The sequence below is a fragment of the Myotis yumanensis genome, unplaced genomic scaffold, assembly GCF_028538775.1.
Source record: "Myotis yumanensis isolate MYYU_CA2020_CCGP unplaced genomic scaffold, mMyoYum1.0.hap1 SCAF_5, whole genome shotgun sequence".
Classification (NCBI taxonomy): Eukaryota; Metazoa; Chordata; class Mammalia; order Chiroptera; family Vespertilionidae; genus Myotis; species Myotis yumanensis.
Window position 1 is genome coordinate 26,503,299 of NW_027223756.1, and position 16,639 is coordinate 26,519,937.

Consider the following 16,639-nt stretch of genomic DNA (forward strand, 5'->3'; position numbering starts at 1 on the left):
TCTGTGGTACACTTGGCAGTTTTCTGCATACTCAGTTCCTATCTGATGTTGCCCAGAATGACCGCCTGAAGGGATGCCAAGAGCCTGACTTAAGTTCCAGATTTTTAGCTGCAGTTCTACCAACCCATTTGTTCGTTTAGTTTTAACTTTCCCTTTTGTCATCTGTAGCTCACAGTGCAGTGGCCTGAACGCTCTTGCAGATGCTCTAATTTATAAGTGAGAATTTGGGAATGCTGTGCTACATTTTAGACTTAAAACTACTTTCCACTTATATAATACTTATATAATGCTTTTTATAAAGTCTCCAGTGTTGCTGAAAGAGAAAAGAATGCTTGACTTTCTACATATTCTCTTTTCACCACACACACACACACACACACACACACACACACACACACACACTGTCCTTCCCAGTTCGCTCATGAGGAAACAGGCTCAGCCCTTTTAAGTGGGAGAGCTGGGATTGAGACCTGTCCGTGTAATCACAGAAGGCTCCCTCATCAACCTCCTGCTTCGGCATGACCTCGTCAGAGGCTGTGGCATCCTTTTCACCAGGCTGTTGAGAGGAGAGGTGAGATTCTCTATTCATGGAAGTGTTTTAAAACTATAAAGTACTACAAATACTTAAAAATATTTTAAACACATATATGTAAGTATTACATATGAGAACTAAATTTCAAATATTTAAATATTGCACTTATTTTCCATAAACTAAATACACAAACAACTGGTTGGTTCCTAAAAATAGATGTCAGATGACATATTGGCTGGGCAGGAATAGGGGCATCCCAGAGCAGAAGCCAAGGACGTTTTTGCTTCCCTGACACACTGCTCCGGTCACTCACTCCCAGGCCTTCCAGCTTCTCTGTGAAACTCGGCTCAGAGCAGCTCCTCTGCATTAGTCACGAGTTTCTATTAATCAAGGGTGGCTCCTGCCAGACCTACAGCAGAGTCCTTTCAGGTTATTTTCTTTCATTGTAGGCTTTCAATATGCACTCAGTCCACTCCCAGCACTAGCAGAGAATCAATGCCTTGTGATAGGGAAGCATCCAGAAATTATTCACAGTAGTCAGAGAACATGTGAAACGCCGGGGCGTATTCCCAGAATTGGGGTGATGGGAATGCTGTCCTGTTGACCAAGCCTCTTAGACAAACAAGGGTTGGCAAGGTGCAGTGAGCTTTATGTGCGGACAGAATTTTGGAGGAGCTTTGGGTTTAGCGACCCAGTTACTTAAAGTGATGTTTATAAAACAATTGTCGTTCTATAATGATCTTTTAATTTTTATTCCTAAAACAGAACAAAGATGTTATTTCATAAACATAATTTCTAACTATGTTGATAAGCAAAACAATTTATTTAGTTTGTGAGTTTGAGCATATTTGTAATTGAGATTTAATACAGTGAGTCCTCACTTAGTGTCATCCGTAATTTCTGCGACGTTAAGCAAAATAATGTATAAGAAAACAACGTTGAATGGAACAATATTGTTTGAGGACCTGCTGTACTATTATCGGCTATAGTTATAAAGGACGGCAATGGGACAGCTAAAAGAATAAACAAATTAAGAAAATTTTAGAAAGAAGTAATGATATACTTATGAACTTTCTTATATAGTTGATAAATAACCCACTTTAATATGTGTAGTTCCAAAATCAACAGATTGCTACCATTCACAGTTTTGAAAAACACATAACTAGAGAAGGAATGCGAAGTCTCCAGAAACTCTTTTTAGAGACTTTTTAGTTACAGAAAGTTACATACTTAGAAACTCTTTTGAGTTATACAGTGCAATATAATACAGTAACTTTGGTTCTAAAATTAGCATGTATGATGAAAATTCCTTAGGAAGATGAAACATTGGAAAGCATTGTGTGATCTATTCTGAAGTATTTCATAGTTAATTTTTTCTTCATCATTAAAAGGATCGCTGTTTTGTTGGTTTATAAATATATATATGTATATATCTTTATAAGTAAATTTGGCAGAGTGTTAAGAATGGTGAGTATAGGTAAAAAGTATATATCCGTTGTACAGTTCTTTCATAGGAAAAGAATGTCTGCCTTTAAACACTAAACCTGTGCTCATTGTGGTGAAAAGTCTGCAAAATGAAAATTTAGGCCCAGTACGAGAAGCAGATTCCCGTTTCCACCTTCTTCTCCGAGGCATCTCTTTGGTGAAGGCTGAGGGCAGGCAGAATGGTCCTTAGTGTTGAAAGCTTCATGCTTTTTCCAGTCTTGCACTGCAATCCAGACAAGCAAGTTATGGAAAGGAATGTTTCTAAGTCCTAAGAAACTGTAAGAAGTTTTATAAAAAATTTTGACTCAAGTGGAGGACATGAGTAGAATTATAATGAGACATGATTGAGTGAATAGAGATGCCTGTCCAAGATAATAAAATTAGAAAAAATTTGATGCCCTAAGCAATTAAAGGGGTAGGAGGAATCTTTGGGGGAGTGATAGACATATACTATCTCTCAATCGTGGTGTTAGCTATACAACTATTTAACAAGACTCATCAACTGTATGTATACTTATAAACGGTGAGAATTATTGTATGTAAATTACACCTTAATAAAGATGATTATAAATATAAACAAATCCTAAGCAAGTAAACATTGTAATGTCTAAGTGAAGCACAACTATTTAAGGAATACTTAAAAAGAAATGACCTCACTCGTAATTTTGTATTGAAGAACAAAATAATTATTTGAATATGTTTAAGTAGGTGAGACATTGTGATGTTTGCTAGTATGTGAAGCCACAGTTCAGTATGAACATGGTCGCTTGGGAGGGAGAAGCTAAGAGAACTGTGTTTTGATGTGTGGGGTTTTTTTTTTTACAGCCGTGACAGCTAAATCCTAATGCTGCTTTCTTTCTTCTTTAGCCCTGGCATGAGACCGGATGTCAGCTCTCCTCCTGCATCCAGCTCAGCAGCATCGGGACCACCTCCCAAACTCTGCCTTGTGTGCTCTGACGAAGCGTCAGGATGTCACTATGGGGTCTTGACCTGTGGGAGCTGCAAAGTCTTCTTTAAAAGAGCAGTGGAAGGTAGTGTGTGTTTTGAAGAGTTTTTATTTTTCCTCTACTTTGTTCTTATTTCTCAGAGTGGATTTTGAAATTTCTGTTATAGGCAAAGCTCATTAAGGCTTTGTAAAGAGGGGAGAGGGAATGGCTCCTAGGTCTCTAGGGGGAAAGAGACATTTTAAAAAGCAACATAAAACAGAACTAGAATAAAATAGAAAAGTATAAACTGAAGGGAGGGTGCTTGGTCAGAGAACAGAAAGTAACTTTAAGAAAGTGGTATCAGCCCTAGCTGGTTTGGCTCCGTGGATAGAGTGTCAGACTGCGGATTGTAGGGTCCCAGGTTCAATTCCGGTCAAGGGCACATGCCCGGGTTGTGGGCTTGATTCCCAGTTGGGGGCCTCCAGGAGGCAGCCAGTCAGTGATTCTCTCTCATCATTGGTGTTTCTATCTCTCTCCCTCTCCCTTCCTCTCTGAAATCAATAAAATATATATATATATATATTTTTAAAAGTGGTATCATGTGAAACAATGGGGTTGGATTTGGGCAGCAACAATACTCATCGTATTAGATCGTGGGCTTTAATTCCCATCAATTAGTTGTTTTTAAAGTCACCAACTATTTCAGTCTGGCAAAAATGAGTGACAGTGAGAAATAGGGGAGGGGGAGGGAGAGGTTGGAGGGAAAGGTATTTTGCTTTTGGGCCTGGGCACTGTGCTGAGTGGTATAAAATACAACGTAAGACCTGACCCCTGCTGTCTGGGATGTCACAGTCTACTGGCAGTGAAAGGTGAGTAAACAAGGCACAGAGATTACAATACAGAGGAGCAAGTGATAAAGTGCCGAGGAGGTCAGAAAAGACCTTGATTTCATTTTACAAACATGACATTAACATAAACTTTACCTTTGTGATAGACTCAGCTTGCTGACAAGGACAACAGCATCAGTTCTTTAAAGGAGGAGAAATTCCTTCTATAGCAAATCATTATTAGAAGTCAGTGAATCCTCCTATTAAAAATGCAATTCAGTCATCTGTAACACAGTTTGAAGACTGTAGCTTGAGTAGATTACCTAAAGATTACTCTGGTTTATTAATTTTTTTAATTTAAATTCTTTATTGTTTAAAGTATTACATACATCTCCATCCCCCCCGCCCCCCCCGCTCTCACACCCCAGCACATGCCCTCACCCCGCTACTGTCTGTGTCCATTGGTTATGCTCATATGCATGCAGTCCTTTGGTTGATCTCTTACCCTCCCCCACACACACACCCTCCCCTGCCTCTCCTCTGAGGGTTGACGGTCTGTTCAATGCTTCTCTGACTCTGGCTCTATTTTTGTTCATCAGTTTATGTTGTTCATTATATTCCATAAATGAGTAAGATCATGTGATATTTATCTTCCTCTGACTGGCTTATTTCACTTAACATAATGCTCTCCAGGTCCATCCATGCTGTTCAAATGGTAAGAGTTACTTCTTTTTACAGCAGCGTAGTATTCCATTGTGTAGATGTACCACCGTTTCTTAATCCACTTATCTGCTGATGGACACTTAGGCTGTTTCTAAATCTCAGCTATGGTAAATTGTGCCGCTATGAACATAGGGGTGCATATATCATTTCTGATTGGAATTTTGATTTCTTGGGATATATTCCTAGAAGTGGGATCACTGGGTCAAATGGGAGTTCCACTTTTAGTTTTTTGAGGAAATTCCATACTGTTTTCCACAGTGGCTGCACCAGTCTGCATTCCCACCAGCAGTGCATGAGGGTTTCTTTTTCTCCACATCCTCGCCAACACTTGTCGTTTGTTGATTTGTTGATGATTGCCATTCTGACAGGTGTGAGATGGTACCTCATTGTTGTTCTGATTTGCATCTCTCAGATGATTAGTGACTTTAAGCATGTTTTCATATGTTTCTTGGCCTACTGTATGTCCTCTTTCAAAAAGTGTCTATTTAGGTCTTTGCCCATTTTTTGATTGGATTGTTTATCTTCCTTTTGTTAAGTTGTATAAGTTCCCTATAAATTTTGGAGATTAAACCCTTATCGGAGATAACATTGGCAAATATGTTCTCCCATGCAGTAGACTCTCTTATTGCTTTGTTGTGGTTCTATTAATTTTTAAAGAAATAATATTTTATTCATTCATATTATGAGAAGGATTATTTGGCTAGAGTTGTGTTTGCATCCTTAGGAATTAGATGAGTCAGTTTCTTTTCTTTGGACTACTTTTTAATACATTAGCCAACTATAGAATTGCTCGTTACCCCACTTAGAGCACAGGGGTGCAGGTTTTGACCAGTTCAGTAACTCCCAACTGTTGAGTACAATTGTGAGTAAAGTCCACCCCTGCTTAGAGCAGTGCCTCTAACAAAGTAGATCTTATTTACAGCAAACCCAAGAGAAGGAAGCTTCTTCTTGTCCTCACTTTACTTTACTCATCACTTTCTTACCTGATGAGTAACCTCCATGATATAAATGCAGTGATAACTGCATGTGGAGAATCACCACATGCTTCTGGAAGCTTCAGTGGTTGGCCCCAGGAAGCCTGCACTCTTCTCTAGGCAAGGCAGAGTGGCTCCTGGCTTGCTGGTGGGCCCAGACTAAGGATTTCATCCAGACCAGTTGTTTTTGTTGTTGTTGTTTTGTTTTTAAATATATTTTATTGATTTTTTTACAGAGAGGAAGGGAGAAGGATAGAGAGTTAGAAACATCGATCAGCTGCCTCCTGCACAAATAATATCGAGAGGTTGGTTTCTGAAAGTGAAATTTAGAATGAGACATTGGAGCCTTGAAAAAAATAAGGTATTTAAAAAATAGTTTTCTTTCTCCATTTTAACTAAATTATTCTTTAAAACAGGGCTGCAGCCCTAACCGGTTTGGCTCAGTGGATAGAGCATCGGCCTGTGGACTGAAGGGTCCCAGGTTCAATTCCAGTCAAGGGCATGTACCTTGGTTGCGGGCACATCCCCAGTGGGGGTGTGCAGGAGGCAGCTGATCGATGTTTCTAACTCTCTATCCTTCTCCCTTCCTCTCTGTAAAAAAATCAATAAAATATATTTAAAAACAAAACAACAACAAAAAAAACAACTGGTCTGGATGAAATCCTTAGTCTGGGCCCACCAGCAAGCCAGGAGCCACTCTGCCTTGCCTAGAGAAGAGTGCAGGCTTCCTGGGGCCAACCACTGAAGCTTCCAGAAGCATGTGGTGATTCTCCAAGTGTGCTCCCTTTAAAAAAAAAAACAGGGCTGCAAATTCAAATGCCTGCAGGGACCAACTATGTCATTCTGGCAAAATATAATACAACTGGGGGCCGTGGGCAGTTATTGCCATTAGAATGTAGGAGCATGCCCTATGTAAAAGCATTCAAATGCAATTTAAAAAGAAAAGAAAGAGCTAAATATACTTCTCAAATAAAATACCAAGCTATTTGCTCTTTGGTCTTAATCCCTGCTTTAGAATTAAATTCTTATACTTGTTTTTAGGTAAAATTTAATATTAGCTCTACTGTTTCAAATATTTATCACTTAAGTATTTCAGTTAAATGTGATGTCTAGATTGCATGATTAATAGGGAAAAGCTTAAATGTGGACTGTTAAGTAAATCCTTTCCTTGGATTTTAATGTTCTCCAAGGCCCCTTTCAGCTCTACAATTCTGAAATCCTTTGACAACCTCTCTAGACATGATGAAAATGTTTTAAGGCCCAGATACATTTTTGGAGCACTTTTTAAAAACTACAAAGATGTAGCTTGTACAATGTGCATTATACTTAGTACTTCATTTATAACACCTGCTACACATGATGAGTTTTACCCTAAATTGGCATATTATAGTAACTGCCCAAACACTTAACTGTTTTTAGGAAATTTGCAGAATTTGCCAAAGTTTTACTTATTCTCCATAAAAACTAGATCAAGAATAGATATTTTGAACTTCTTTATTTGGTATTCTGGGTGTCTCTTTTCTGCATACATGGGTAGCTCCATTTCTTTTTTGTATACTAGTTTAGTGATCTTTTTCCCCCCTAAGTCCCATTTTTTTATGTTCCCTTTGCACAATAGTACATCTCATCTTTGTTGGTGGGTCATTATGAAGATAGGCATCAGCTACCTGTAATTTACCGTGCATGAAGTCCTTGTTTTATATATGTCATACCACCTAATTGACAGCTGTGAACTTTTAGATGCTGTTAGGATTCATAGTTGATGGACTAGGAAACTGAGGCTCAGAGAGTTTAGCTTGCAGAACTCAGATTGTAACACAGCTGGCTCTTAACCTCAGTGTCACCCTGGCTCCCTGAGAGGTATATGATAAAAACATGTCACCTGTCTGTTCATCATCTGCCTAGATTCTGAAAGTTATTACAAGGGCATTGTTTCATAGCTATCATTTATTGAGCCCTTACAGTGTGCTAGGCACTATTGGAAGAACCTTGCAGAAGCCAGCCAGGTAAGTTGCTAATTTTCCAGATTTACGGCTGAGGAAGCAGCTGCTCAGAAAAGTTAATAAACATTACTGAGATCACACAGCTAGAAAGTAGGGCTGCAATTCAGATCAGCGTTTCCTGACACCTTAGCAGTACACTTTCCACTGTACACACTGCTTTTGAGAGCAGGTACAGAGAAGCTCAAGATGACAGTTCACATTGAAAACTTGGCTACTTCAAATAGAGTATACAAACTGCGGAAAACCTAGGACATACCCTTTGCTGTGGTACCTGTGTCCCATAGCACTTTCAGGGTCTTGTTCATGTCTGTGCATCCCGGTCCTACTTACTAATATTGTTCTTAGATCACTCTGTTTTAAAACTTAAATTATTTTTTTAAAAAGAACACACAACTTTACTGTCCCTCCTGTATTATCTATTGTACAACAGATTACCTCCACAATGAATAGAAGGCATTTACTGTGTCATGCCCTTCCCGCGAGTCAGGGATTTGGGAGCAGCTCTGAGCCAGGTGGTTCTGGGGCAGTTGTGAGGCTACATCACACTCTTGATGGGGCTGCTGTCCTCTGAAGGCTCCTGCCACCCATTAGCGTTGTTTTTGGCAGCAGCTTCAGTTCCCCACTGTGTGGCTCCTCCAGCCTGCTGTCAGCTGGCATCCCCCAAATCAAACGATCCACAAGAGAGACTAACCAACATGGAACCAATGTCTTTACAGCTTAATCTCAGATGTGACGTGCTGTCACTTTTGCCATGTTTTTATTGGTTACACAGACCAGTCCTGGCAGAGTATGGGAAGGGACTGCACAGAGACCATTGGGGGCCATCGTGGAGGCTGGCTACCACACCTGCCACAAATAGAAACTAGAGTCATTTGCCAAAAATAGGTTTTAACCACACACAAAAATATGATGCAAACAAAATGTTAAGAAATTTCAGCTGGCTTGAAGGCTTTTCTCCTGATGTCTACTCTCTATTGTATTTATTAGTTAGAATGGGAATTTACCAAGTGGTACAAGACAGGGACTCCAAACTAAGACATCCCTTTGTCTTATCAAAGGGATTGGCAAGGACTGACGTTAGTGGTTCATGTCCAGGCCTTATAAAAGAGTGGCCACTCCTCATTTTATAAATTAGACACAGACTTGCCCAATTTCATACTACTAACCAGATAAGACTAATTTTAACTTAAATACACAATGCCCACTAGCTCAGATTCTTGCATGTGCTTAAGACATACCTGGGATAAAGAAATCATTATTAGCATCCTATGCACATTCTGATATTTTGGTTGGATACAAATAGAGCATTAGAATTTTTTCTGTTTTTAGCAATGAGTAATTTTTTCAACTGCCTTTTCCAGTAACTGCAGGACAGTGATTTGGCGATATTCTTATGGAGCCAAAATTCTTTATATTATAACTGCTTCAACAATGGATACATCTCTTGTTCCTACTTTTGCTTTAATAGAGGATAGAATTACTGGGTAGAATTATTGGCTTGACACACTTTATGTTCAAGTAAAGCAGCTAGGAAACGTCCACAGCGTGGACAGGACTGAAGCAGCTGGCAGACATTTGGCCTTGGAGAGCAGTTCTGGAGCAGGGCCGTTAGTCAGCTCTGTGGCCTGTGCCTCACAAAGAGTTGAACTGGACACAGTTAACCATCTACCCAAAACTAATGCTTAAAGAGCACTGTGACTTATCCTATTAGGAAGAAGTAAACACAGTTTATTTTTAGGCAAGTCTTAGGTTGTCCTATGCATAAAGGATCTTTCCCTAAAAATTAGAACTAGGGATAGTCAACCTAGTGAATTGAATTTTTCTCTTCTCTTTGAGTATAATTTATTTTTGAGAAGAGAAATGGCTTGCAGTCTTGTGAAGACCACCCCCTCTAGTGTAAGGTACATGGACTCTTAGTTGTCTCATGTATTTATTTAGATACTAGAGGCCCAGTGCACAAATTCATGCACGGGTGGGGTTCCCTCAGCTCGCCGGCAATTGGGGCCGTCTTGCCCAGTCCCTATCGGGGCCGGCCAGTCAGGGGTAGGGACCATGGGAGGTTGGCTGTGGGGGTGCACTGACCACCAGGGGGCAGGTCCTGCATTGAACATCTGCCTCCTGGTGGTCAGTGCACATCATAGCAACCAGTTGACCGGTCGTTCGGTCGTAACAGTCGCTTGGGCTTTTGTATATATAGATGCTCATCTTGTGGAAGAGGATCCTTGGTTCTTGCCAGGCCAGCAGATCCTCAGATAGTTTCCTTCACCAACCAGGTTCAAAGAAAATTACAAGATTATGCATATGGGGTGGGGGGACTTTCAGTCTTTTCCTTTGAAATTTTCCGTGAAAACTTTCACCAGGTGAAAACTGTACTTCTGCCTCTACACATTATTTAATAACTGGGCACCACAAGATGTTAGACAGTAGTGGTCTTTAATACTTGGGGGGGAGGGGTTAATGGTGAATTCAAACATTCTTATATTCTAAAAGCATGTGAAATAATTAACAAGTCTCTGTAGGATCTGCAGTAGTTTTGTTTGTCAAGTCTGTGTTCACCTAACTAGTTGATGGCAACCTTAACCTTTAAGATTAACTGTTTACCTATAGCTTCCTTTAATATTGGGAGGGGGAGCACATTTTATTTGCATGTGGTAGAATAATGTTACATGAAAGTCATTTCCCTTTGGGACTCTCAGTATTTTAAAACCAGTTTCCTTTCTCTTTATTCCTCCTTAGCATTAGGTCAGAAGTCATAATAAAATAGTGAGTACAGACATCTCCTGTAACTGTTAAAACAAGAAACTGTTTAAAGCACAATTTATCAAGAAAGAGTTGCCCTTGGTGGGCATTTGTGAGGTATTGCTCTGCTTCTTGATCTGAGAGCTGCTCACATGGCGGTGTCCCGTTTATGAGACGTTCACTTTTCTCTCTGTATGCTGCCATACAGTGTTTAATACACTATTCTGAATATGTTAAATAGAATAAAAAAAGACATTTTTAGTTGATCTTTGCAGTGACAATGGAGGCAGGTCCACTGTCCCTTCCTCAGTCAGTGCCTCTGCTCCTTGGCTCCACTCTGCCTAAAACAGAAACAGACAGAATCATTCCAGAAAGCATCTCCTTTGAGACCTGTGAAATTTTAACAGTGCCTTTATTTTCCCTATAGGACAGCACAATTACCTTTGTGCTGGAAGAAATGATTGTATCATTGATAAAATTCGAAGAAAAAACTGCCCTGCGTGCCGCTATCGAAAATGTCTTCAAGCTGGAATGAACCTGGAAGGTAAGGTCAGACCTGAACGGAACTATCTCTGTATCATATGAAAATTTATTTTACTTTTTAAAATGTAAGTAAAAGGTTGAAATAATTTAGTTACTATGGTATATATGTGCTTGACTGGCACAATTTTATATTATTCAATAAAAGTAGGAATTTTTAAATGAATATTTCATTATTGCTTAAGTTTATTCACCAGCTCTTATTACTGAAGTCAGTATAGCCAGACTATGTACTGAAAAAGGAAATTATATAATAATGAGAATTACAAAACTTGAGACATTACTTTTGTAGATCTGCAGGGGTGAAAAACTCCTCAAAGTGGCCTTGGATGGGTTTGGTTTGTTGTTTTGCAAGTAAAGAAGAAACCTGAAACTAGGTATAAGTTTGATTTTCAGATTCCTGTTTATGTAACAAGTTATATAATTAACATTGATGTCATCGCTTAAAAATGTTCCTCTGGAAAGTTAGGAATTCTGCTTTGACTGAAATTGCAAGTTCGGTGAAGGTAGTGATGGTGATCTAACAGCCCATGTGCTTACTATTTGTTGTGATAGCAGCATTTCATTCAGCAGTGCTCACCAAGAAGGCAGGCACAAGACAATGAATCAGTGCCTGTATTCTAGGAATTACCTGTCTAGTTAGGTTCTAGAGTCAAATCACAAAACAGGGTGGCTCACTGCAAACGGAATAGTGTCACCTAATTCCGTCCTGGAAGAAGCAACATTGAATTTTAGGTCTAAAAAAGCTGAGTAGGAATTAGGTGAAAATAATGGCAGAGGACATGATCAGATTTATATTTTAGAAAAGCCAATCTTATAAAGAGTGATCAATTAAACAAGACATGGTGATATTAGAGGGAGGATGGAAGCCACGTGGTTCTTCTGATAGGAGACTGTTAGAGCTTTCTAGCACGTACTAAGCACGTGTTTTTAAATACAAAGATTTATAGATGTGACTACATAGTTCCAGTTTGTCATTTAATAATATAACTATTAGCACATATCATGCAGTTGATAATTTGTAGAAAAACCGAAAGGCTTTTAAATATCGAAGTTCATAGAGTTTTTGCATAGGTGTGGTTTTAGTAAAAAAGCTTCATTTTTGTGTTCAATTGTTCCAGTGTATATAAAACCTTTATTTGGAGTAAGTGCCAGAAGTGTCTAGCAGACCATAATAGTCTAGCAGACCATAATACTTAAGAACAATATAATCTTTATAAATATTCTTTTGCTCACTGGAGTGTTTCCCCTAAGCCAGGAAATTTCATGATAACCCCAGAGTAACTTCGCAGAAGCCACTGGCTCACTCAGAGCCCAATTCTCTCCATAAAAGTAACTTAGTACTGCTGCCCCTACCAAAGAATTCTCAAGGTGTATTTTAAGGCAGCCTTCTTCCTGGCCTGAAGTGCCTAGCATTTGAAAACAGATAAAGGTTTTTAATGGTGATCCCAAATGTTCTATACTTCATTTTAAGTTGTATTGTAATCTTTCCAAAATACAGCTTTATTTTTAGTGTAGAGAGTCAAGTGGAATTTAAAGGCAAGGAGGCTTATGACATTATTAGATTTCATATCTAATATCTTAAAGCTAACTTTTAAACTAAGATGTCTCTACTTTTATTAACAAAGAAGTGGAGCTATCCCGGACTCGAGAATACTTCCGTAGAGATCACATATTGAACGTTAATCTACCATATGCTCCAAGGAGTCAGAAACTTCATATACAGGAAAAATCTTATTAACTAAATTGCTTTAAAATAGTAAGTTCTTAATGTATTCAATTAAGAACTCCTTGCTGAAGTTCTGTGGAAACATCCTAGTGCCCTTTCCTGCTCTAGTTAGTACCCCGCCATTGGATGTGCTCTTCGAGCTTTATTCAGAGGCACCGGTCCTCAGTTAGGACTGTAGGTGAATAGTAAGAAATTAAACTAATTATGTGCTGAGTCACAGAAGGTTTTTTAAAATTTGATCTCCCAGCTTGTCATATCCTTTCCTCTTGGTTCTAATGTGGAGTGTGAACACACAGTCTCGGCATTTTAAAGTTAGAGTTCATCGAGGGTGTACAGTCCGATTTCAGTAAGTTGATTTGGGTCGTGCATGTTCTTTCACTTTGTCAACCAAGTACATGCCATGATTTTGAGATCTGGGCTTCATTGAGATACTTTTGATTGTTTAGAGGGTTTCCTTATGTCCTTTTCAAAATGTTATCACTCCTCTGTAGACTTGCACTGTCTGAATTCAAAATATGCTAAGGCCAGTTGAGGTACTGACATTCTTATCCTAGCATGTAATGTGTGCCAGGAACTGTTCTAAGCATTTTACACATTTTACCAGACTTAATTCTCCACCACCCTACAAGGTAGGTGCTAATATTCTCCTCATTTTATAGAAGAGGAAACCAGGGCCCAGAAAATAATTTGCACCAATACCTGAAATTCAGCCATGGTGGTTTCAGACTTTTGCTCTTTACCACTGCACCATACTGTGTCTCCAGTATAGTGTGGGAAAATAAATGAAAGTTGCCATGATCCTGTTTTGAATTGTTGACTAAAAATTCTGAAGTTTCTCAGTGCCACACTCAGCACAGAGCAAGTAAGAAGTGGGACTATTCTACTCAATGGAAATGGCAGGATTTTTTCTCTAACACCAGACATTGGGATAATAGTTCCTGCCACAAAATCTATCTTCAACAAACTGTCTTTTATGAGTAAAGGTGATTAGCACTTTTCCATTAGCAAAATGTGTTTGCATCTCTGATAACTGAGACAGGTACATTTCCCTATTCATATAAATGACAGTCCTTACCCTTCCCTGGAGCTCTGCATACTTTCTCTTCAAGAATCCTATAATTCTGTGCTCACTTCAGCAGCACATATGCTAAAAAATAATAATGTAATTCTTATTTGTCACTAAACAACAAAGAGTAAGACTTCATTTACTCAGAAATCTACAGAATCCATGCTGTCATTTGATTACACTGTTCCAAGCTAAGTCAAAATTACAAGAGAGCTTTAGTTACTTTACATATAATATGAAAATGGATGCTTTAGGATTATAGTCATCAATAGAAATCTCTTATAAAAGGAAAATTACCCACTGGTAATTTATGTGAAGAAAGGTAAAGTTTTTCTTTTCATCTCCCTCATGTTTTTAGTTCTAAATAGTACCCATTATTATAGGTTAAAAAAAAAAGTGGATTTTTCTGCTCTTAGAACTACCACTGTCTTCAGTGTGTGATCTGCCATGTCATCGTCTCTTGATAAGAAGGGGAGTTTGTGCATGGCTGTACAAGTTATTATCATTTAGAGTAACCTTAAGCCAGAGTTTCTAGTTTGGTATTACAAGCTTAGATTCTTTATTTCAATTGATAGTAAAAGAAATTTGCCTTTAACCAATGAAAATGTTGACTTTAAAGTGAAAGTGAGGCAGAAATTAATTTATAAAAGAATCTATGAAGGTGATTTGTTTAGACTGCTTTAATATAGTATTGTAAGACACTTAATGTTGTATAAAATATAACTATAATAAAGAAGTAACTTATTTGTAGCAGAAATTAATATACAAATGGATTTCTCTTGGTCCTTTCTTTTTCCATGTCACTATCATAACTGCTAAAAAAAACACACCCATTTCTACTCTTTCGTATCTAAATAGTTTGAGAAATTAAAATAACTCTTCAATAAACTTTGCCACCTCCCATCACAACTTATTTCTGTGTGTTTTTTTTAAATTCTCATAGCTCGAAAAACAAAGAAAAAGATAAAAGGAATTCAGCAGGCCACTACCGGGGTCTCACAGGAAACTTCTGAAAATTCTGCTAACAAGACAATAGTTCCTGCAACATTACCACAACTCACCCCTACCCTGGTGTCACTGCTGGAGGTCATTGAGCCGGAGGTGCTGTATGCAGGATATGATTGTTCTTCCCCAGACTCTGCTTGGCGGATCATGACCACACTCAACATGTTAGGTGGGCGACAGGTGATCGCAGCAGTGAAATGGGCAAAGGCAATACCAGGTAAGGTGCAAATGGTGACACAGCTAAGACACATATTTTGTATTTTCCTTTTTAAAAAAGTATAGTTGCTATTATACATTACTAGAGGCCCGATGCATGAAATTCGTGCAAGAGTAGGCCTTCCTTCCCCTGGCTGCTGACAATGGCTTCCCTCTGGCACCCGGGACCCAGGCTTCTCTCGCAGCCCAGCTTCGTCTGGAAGGACATCTGGTCTAATTAGCATATTATGCTTTTATTATTATAGATTGTATGAGTTTCAGGTATACAACATATAGTGATTCTACATTTTTATACTTGATGATATAATCACTATGATATGCCCAGTAACCGTACAGAGTTGTTAAGATATTATTGACTCTTCCCTGTGCTGTACATTACATCCCCATGACTTATTTTGTAACTGAAAGTTTGTACCTCTTATTCACTTTTTTCATCCATCCCCCTCCTCTCCTGTGGCAACTACCAATTTGTTCTGTGAGTCTGTTTCTTAAACAAAAACATTCTGGATCTTTATCATCATGGTCCCATGGTGTTATCTTGTTCCTCATTCTAGTTATAGGAGAGTCTATAGTAAAAGTTTTACACTGCTCCCTGCTTTTCAGATAGGATGATGTAACATCACAGAGTTAACAGGACTTACTCAAAATTCCTTTTACACTTAAGTAGGAGAAGAAAATGTAAACTATTTCTTAGATTTCAGTTTGTTTTCCTTCATTGTATCACTTTTAAAAATCTGGGTATTTGTAAAATTGGTAAAAATTAGACATGGTAACACTGTCAAAATGGACTAAAGTAGAATATTTTAAGGCTCCCTGACTTTACAGCTAGAGGGGAATTGACAAGCTCTGTTCACACAACCAGAGACAGGAAAGACTGAAGTGACTGACCTTTTCTCATCCCTATACTGTCAGAGGAAAGAGGTAGAAGCCGTCAGTTGGACATTCAGAAGAGGCTCCCACCACCACCGCTGCGCTCACCAGCTGTGAGCCTGGCTCAGGGCTTCTGGGATTGGGCCTAAGCCATCAGTCAAACATCCCCCGAGGGCTCCCGGACTGTGAGAGGCATAGGCTGGGCTGAGGGGGAACCCCCCCCGCCCCCCAGTGCACAAATTTCATGCACCGGGCCTCTAGTTAAGTTTATATTTACTTAAGTAGGCAAAAGGTGAGTTTATATTTACTTAAGTAGGCAAGAGGTGACAAAAACTGGCTGCTCTGAAGGTTTCGAACATTGAATGCTATTACAAAGCACTGAGGGCTTTGATCTTTACATGTCACCAAGGGAGACTGAGCAGCTGGGTGCTACATGTCCCTGTCTGTTAGAGGTCCCCCAACAAGACTAGTTCATACCTGGTCTTTGGCAGTTTCCATAGAGATGATCTTTGCTTTGGCAACTACAGCTTTTCCTCACACCTTTATTTCTCTTAACTCAGGATTCAGGAACTTACACCTGGATGACCAAATGACCCTACTGCAATATTCATGGATGTTCCTCATGGCATTTGCCCTGGGCTGGAGATCATACAGACAATCAAATGCAAACATGCTGTGTTTTGCTCCTGATTTGGTTATTAACGAGTAAGTCACTTGTGAGTCATTTTCCCTGTATTCATAGGATATTATCACCAGCTGATGTTTTCCTGATGGACTGTCAATGCTACCAGGTATCATGGAACTGGGAAAACCTGAAATAGAGCTGTTTATCAAGGCTAAGGCAAGCCAAGTATAACAGAGCAAATGTACAAGTGGCATTGTTACTGTCCCAGGATATTTCTTAAACAGGGAGCATCTCTGGGTTTCAAAGTCTATAGCAAATAAAAAGGAATCCTGCGGCGCATTGTTTAACCAGTTAACTGCCACGCGTCCAAAAAGGAAAC

At 39.1% G+C, this 16,639-nt stretch overlaps 1 protein-coding gene across 4 annotated transcripts in view; it reads left to right on the forward strand.

The window, feature by feature from the left end:
* NR3C1 (nuclear receptor subfamily 3 group C member 1) overlaps nucleotides 1-16,639 on the forward strand; it is a 107,006-nt gene that overhangs the window by 72,013 nt on the left and 18,354 nt on the right. For 3 of the 4 annotated variants that reach the window (XM_070414701.1, XM_070414702.1, XM_070414700.1), the window contains exons 3-6: nucleotides 2,885-3,051; nucleotides 10,637-10,753; nucleotides 14,488-14,766; nucleotides 16,196-16,340. In XM_070414701.1, coding sequence (XP_070270802.1) covers nucleotides 2,885-3,051; nucleotides 10,637-10,753; nucleotides 14,488-14,766; nucleotides 16,196-16,340 — 708 coding nt within the window. The remainder of the gene's footprint in view (nucleotides 1-2,884; nucleotides 3,052-10,636; nucleotides 10,754-14,487; nucleotides 14,767-16,195; nucleotides 16,341-16,639) is intronic. The other variant, XM_070414703.1, reaches the window with a different exon arrangement.